The sequence below is a fragment of the Podarcis melisellensis genome (assembly GCF_964234715.1).
Source record: "Podarcis melisellensis genome assembly, chromosome: 16".
NCBI classification, from domain to species: domain Eukaryota; kingdom Metazoa; phylum Chordata; class Lepidosauria; order Squamata; family Lacertidae; genus Podarcis; species Podarcis melisellensis.
In genome coordinates this window covers 19486797-19493056 of record NC_138533.1, presented here as the reverse complement: position 1 = coordinate 19493056, position 6260 = coordinate 19486797, and the positions used below count along the sequence as shown (strand labels likewise).

The following is a 6260-nucleotide window of genomic DNA, read 5'->3' as shown; positions in this document are numbered from 1 at the left end:
TACATTTATAGTCCCGCCCCCTCTCTACCAAGGAGCTCAAGGTGGCATTTAGACAGTCAGACTAGGACCTGGGACACTAGGGTTCAAATCTCCCCACCCAGCCATGGAGCTCACTGGGTGGCCATGGGGGCCAGTGGTTGCCTCTTGGTCTAACTCACAGGGTTGTTGTGACGATTGAACAAGGAGAACCATGCACACCAGCTTGAGCTCCTTGGAGAAAAAGGTAGGATATGAATGTAACAAATGAACAAACAAAACAAACAACTGGAAGGAAACTTCTGGACCCTTCACAACAAATGATTGACTGCTGTCATGGACTGGCTGGCTGCAGAGTGGTGGGAGACACCAACTGGGGTACCCCCAGGGGAAGAAGGCTCAGAGCCAGTGGGGTTGGTGGTGGGAGAATGCTAATTGGTCAGAGGAAGAAGAGGGAGCAGATGGGAGGAAAGGGTGTCAGAAACTGAAGGGGCAACAGAGTTTAGTGAGCAGGAAGAGGCTGTGGCAGACAGCAGCCCAGAATCAGAGGCAGAAATGGAGGCAGGACGGGAGTACGGTCAGGAGAGAGAGAGGCTGGCTGCTGAAGAAGCCAGGGAGTCTCCTCCTCCTGCTGCAACCAGCTCCCCCCCTTCCCTGGTCTCCTAAACCACGCAGAGAAATTAAGAAGACATAGCAGAGGGGGGTTGTGTGCAGGTTACTTGGGAAAGACCTTGGAGAGAAGGAGCCTGAGGAAGCTTTGGGAAGGTGGGGACCTTCAGTCCTTGTTGGAGCAAGACCTACTGGGATCACTAGGCCTGCAGCATTTTGGTTTCTCGAATAAAGAGTTCACTTCACTGACACCGTGTTTTAGCTCCGACGGCTTGCCTACGCTAGACTCCAGCTCCTGGTGACCACACACCTCTTGCATAAGACCAAACTAAAATTCATTTGCAGCTTTAAACATACAAGAAATGTCTGCTTTGCGCGCTCTTCCAGGGGGAGTTGTCAGGAGTTGAACTCGGGACTCCCGGTGCAAAGCGTACCCGCTGTAGCTGCTGCTGCGCTGAGGACCTTGCTTGTGGGCTTTCCCATTGGGGCATCTGGCTGGCTACTGTGCTAAAAGGATGCTGGACTAGATGGCCTGATCCGGGAAAGCTCTGCTTAGGCTATCATCAGACAGTCACCCAATGAGGCCCATGGAACCCCCTTCCACAAGAAGCACCGACAGCCACCAAAAGAGGATTCGACAAGTTCATGGAGGAGGAAAAGGCTATCAGTGGCTACGAGCCACAAGGGCTATATTCTACATCCACTGTTGAAGGCAGCAATACTAGCCGCCGGGAAATGCAAAAAGCAAGGGAGAGTGCTGTTGAGCTCAGGTCTTGCCTGCGGGCTTCGTAAAGGTGGTTAGTTGGCCAATGTGTAAGAACAGGATGCTGAGCCAGCAGGGCTGCCTTTAGGTTCTCGTGCCTCTTCTCAGTTCTCATTCCCTGGGGAAGTTGGAAGCAGCAAAAACTACCGGTGATTTTGGATGTGCTGGTGGGTAGAACCAGGAGTTCAAGAGGAGACCATCTGCTACACAATGGTGCAGAAGGGGAGGGAGCTGTCTAGCACTCGGCATGAATTTCCATGAATTGATAGGATGCCAGTCTATCATTTGCACCGGGCATTCTTATTTTTGAAAGTCTCCATTAATCATAAGAAATCTTTAAATTTTTTCTCTCTACACCCTTCCCTGATCTTTGCTATGTAGCCCCTCCCCCCCACCAGCCCTCTTTAACCCCAGCTTTTATCGACTGATATTTATCCAGTGTAAAAATAGCCCCCTCTTCAGAATATAAGGGAAATCACCACAATGCCATCTAATAGGAGATCCGAGGGAGGAGCACGGGTCATCCGGTAGCTCAGATTTATGTGCAGGCTCCATAGAGACGTGGGTTTATTTACAGATTTGCCTCGACGAGCTGCAGAACTTTCCCCCTCCCCACCCGCCCCCTCTCGATTTCAGGCAGTTGTGCAGGGCTTCTTCTCACCAGCCTTCACAGAAAGCCTTCTCCGCACCTTTCAACAATGTCAGCTTCTAGGGTTTCTGCCACCACATGCTGTGGGTCTAAACCAGGGTTTCCCCAACTTGGGTCTCCAGCTGTTTTGGGGGACTACAACTCCCATCATCCCTAGCTAGTCAGGGATGATGGGAGTTGTAGTCCAAAATCAGCTGGAGACCCAAGTTGGGGAAACCCTGGTCTGAACACAAGGCACATGCGGATTAATTCACATAGGATATGACCGTTGTTTATGCACACTATTATGAGTTTGCTGGGAGGGGTCAGTCTGCATGATGCCCCAAGTCTCTTCTAATCCTTGGGGTCCTGTATCTGTAGGGGAGGAATGCATAACAGCAAGTTTGCCAAGCCAGTCCCTTAATTAAGGTAATGACTTTAGCTAGCTAGTGAAGTACCACCATCAGCATAACCAAAGAAGTTTCTCTATTCCACCTATAGCGGAATGATTTGCTTTTGCACAAGAGCTTGAGACACAGAGAGAGAGAGAGACACGCATACCTGCTCCCATGTGGGTGTGCTACCGACAGTGGCCACTTCTCTGCACCAATTTGCTGTTCCTGAAGATCCTGCACTGCCTCTCTGTTGGGGCATCCTGATCGCCTTGCTCGCTTCTCACCATGCTGAATATCTGCCAGCTGACAAGGGCTAAAAAACGACTGTGGAGACCAGCATGTTCCTCAGGGGAGTCGAGGTGCTAAGATAGCAGGAAGAGGGTTTGTTGTTCCCAGCCCGCCAACAGGAAGCTAGCCAGCTCTCCGGCACTTAAGGAGAATGAATTATTCCTAGTGAAATAGCTTCTTGGCAAATTTGGGAATTAAGGAATCATACAGTTGGAGGAGACTTCATAATAATGGCCTCGCTGGATCAGGCCAATCCATGGGTGAATTTAGTCTAGCATCCTGTTCTCACACCCTGACATCTGGCATGTGTAACCGAGAGAGAGAGATGAAGCAACAGAGACAGTGAAGTAGGGCTGAAATAATAAATATACCATCACTGATGGCATGGACGGAACCTTTCTCAGCTTGAGGGCCACATTCCCCTGTGCACAACCTTCTGAGGGCCACATACCAGTGGTGGGTGTGACCAAAAGTCCATGTGCAAACCCAACTTTCCATCCAGGCAAGGGAGAGGTATTATCACCGTTCAAGGACACATTCCAGCCAGGGAAAATTAACCAATGGGGGCACAGCAGGGGGCAGAGAGGAGTGTGGCCTTGGAGGCATGGTCTGGGCAGAGTTCCAAGGGCCAAGGAGAGAGGCTCAGAGGGCCACATTAGATCTCCGGGGGCCTGAGGCTTTAGGAGTTCTTGAAAGGTTCTAGAGACAAGGCCTCCTTCCCCAAATAAACCACACACACACCCCACACACCCCACACACCCCACACACCCCACACACCCCTATGTTGGGAAACAGCTGAAAACCTCACTTCCACCACTAGGTGCAATGAAACAGGATAAAACGAAACAAAAACAAAATATTACACACACTCTTTCTATCCCTCTCCTCCATTGGTTTCAGAGGGTGCTGGCGAGGTCCTAAGAACCTTTGACTGTCTGATGAGGTTTGTTGCCCCCACTTAAGCAAGAATCAACGCTGGGGAGGGTTTCAAAGACCACCTGCCGCCAACTGGCCCTCCAACGTCTTTCGCACCCTGAGGGCGAGCAGAGGGCATCCCCCTCTGCCACTTGCCTGGCAGGGGCTATCTGGCATCGAACCTGATTTTCACCCGCTCATGGGATCCTTCTTGACCCCCTGGCAGAGTGTGGTCTCCTCCAGCTAGCCAGGAGGCGCTCCCCCTTCCAGAGACCAGAGCGAGGCCATGTCTCCTTGTCCTCAGGAGCGCTCCCAAGCTTCGCTTCCCTGCTCCAGCCTTCTCACAGAACAAGGAGAAGAGGAGGAGGAGGAGGTGGTGGTGGTCGAGGAGAGGAAGAAAAGCGTACAAAAGGCACCGTCATTTTGAGCCATCCATCACAGCCTGGAAGGAAACAGAGAGAAGGAAGGTGAAACAGGATGGAGCAAATGAGGCAATGCAATCCCTTTGGAGGCTCATCTCACGGCATCCTGGGTAGGGTAGAAAGCAGGGAGCCCAACACTAGGTGGCGCCAGAGCCAGTGGCAGGCTGAGCCAACTGATGCTAGGTTTGTGAGTTCTACAAGGGGCAATGCTGAGACTAAGGAGGAGGAGGAGGAAGCAGACGAGCAGTGCTATCCCCCTGATTTGGTAGTAAACCAGAAGGCAGGTTGGTGGGGGCCAACTAAGGTTGGTGGGGTGTTGCCCCACTTGCCTTAATGCACCAACCTCACTGTGTGTTTGTGGGGTATTTATTTCATTGACCATGGTGCCAGTCTTTTTGCTCAATAATGCCAATCCCAAAACCGCTGGTCCTAATAATCGGAAAGAACTCCAATTATTTTTATTATTATCGAGCTTCCAATCACACTTTGGAACTCCCTGCCTATTGACATCAGGCAGATGGATTCATTGTTCTCTTTTTGGTGTCTGATAAAAACATTTTTTTTTTGTTTTGGCAAGCCTATCCAGACAGGTACTTTGATGTGGTTTTTAGCTTATCATTGATTTTAATTATATTTAAATGTTTTAAATTTTAAATAGTTGCTTTCATCTGTTTTCACTGACTTTCTTTTTTAAAATTTATGACAATTATTTGAGGGATTAAAAAATATATATAATCACATGTTATATAAATTTTATGAAATAAATAAACTAAAAAAGAGATTTTTTAAATATATATATATATAAAAGTGTGTGGACCATTGGCCTGGTCTTCCAAAAAGCTCTACCTACTGACCTACCTATCTAATTTCGTTTCTGTCCCAATTTTTTCTCCAAGGAGCTCAAGGTGGTATACGTGATCCCCTCCCCCATAATTTTATCCTCATAACAACCCTTTGAGATAGGTTTTGCTAAGAGGCAGTGACTGGTCCAAGGGCAGGGCAGGGTGGGGTGGGGTGGAGATTCCAACCCTGGTTTCCCAAGCCCAACCCTCTAATCACTACACCACATTGGCTCTTAGTTATTTGCTAAGCAGAAAGTCTGGGGTGGAAAGAATTTTTGCAACAGGCACAGTTCCAGCTCAAAGGCCTCTCTCTCTCTCCCCCTCTTGAAAGCCCTCCCCAAGCTCTGAGCCCGGGAAGGAGAAGAAACATCTTGCAATGCTCACTTCAAGCTGTGAGCAGGCAGTTGGCTTAGCAACGGATGTGAGTGTGTGTTGGGGACAGCCCCAAATTTATACCCGAGGGAGATCTGTCAGCGCAGTGAGTGGCGCTGGAGGCAAGCACCAGGCGGCCTCGGCTAGAATTCCTAAAGCCAGCTATTTTATCATTGCTGGGCTGCTGATAAGCCCTTGACATAAATGTCTGTGCGAGCTGATGGCTTAACTGGACCCCAGTTGGAACTGCCTTGCAACCTGCTCAAAACACCCAGCTCAGCAACATGAGGATTTATCAAGGAAGGAGCAAGTGAGTGCCTGCAGAGTGTATTTCTGTCTGTCCAGGCATTCCAGTCAATGAACTTCCTCCCTAAACACATATGTTTATCACTGCAGCCCTTCTGTTTTAGCCATCAGGAGACAGCTGTAATATCTACCAAAGGGTAGCCCAACCTCCTGCAATGTCACCTAGTGCTTTAAATGTACAGTGGAACCTTGGTTCTTGAACGGCTTAGTTGATGAACAAATTGGCTCCCGGATGCAGAAAAACTCAGAAGTAGGTGTTCCAGTTTTTGAACGTTTTTCAGAAGCTGGACCTCCAACGCAGCTTCCACTTGAGTGCAGGAAGCTCCTGCAGCCAATCGGAAGCTGTGCCTTGGTTTTCGAACAGTTTTGGGAGTCGAATGGACTTCTGGAACGGGTTAAGTTCAGGAACCAAGGTTCCACTGTATAGTGCATATGTAAACCCTGTAACTCAGTGGCATAGCATCTGATCTGCACGCAGAAGCTGCCAAATTTGATCCCCGGCATTGCCAGATCTGGCTGGGAGAGACTCCCTGTCTGAAATCCTAGAGAGCAGCTGCTGGTCAGTGTAAAGGTAAGGATAAAGGAACCCCTGATCATTAGGTCCAGTCGTGACCGACTCTGGGGTTGCGGTGCTCATCTTGCTTTACTGACCGAGGGAGCTGGTGTACAGCTTCCGGGTCATGTGGCCAGCATGACTAAGCCGCTTCTGGCAAACCAGAGCAGCGCATGGAAATGCCCTTTACC

The 6260-nt window shown here is 49.6% G+C and overlaps 1 protein-coding gene across 1 annotated transcript in view; it reads right to left on the bottom strand.

Moving 5' to 3' along the window:
- Window positions 1-3992: 3992 nt before the first annotated feature.
- Window positions 3993-6260, bottom strand: part of KSR2 (kinase suppressor of ras 2) — a gene marked incomplete at its 3' end in the record, with an annotated part of 186466 nt that continues 184198 nt past the window's right edge. The window contains exon 19 of the mRNA XM_081892157.1: window positions 3993-4016. Coding sequence (XP_081748283.1) covers window positions 3993-4016 — 24 coding nt within the window. The remainder of the gene's footprint in view (window positions 4017-6260) is intronic.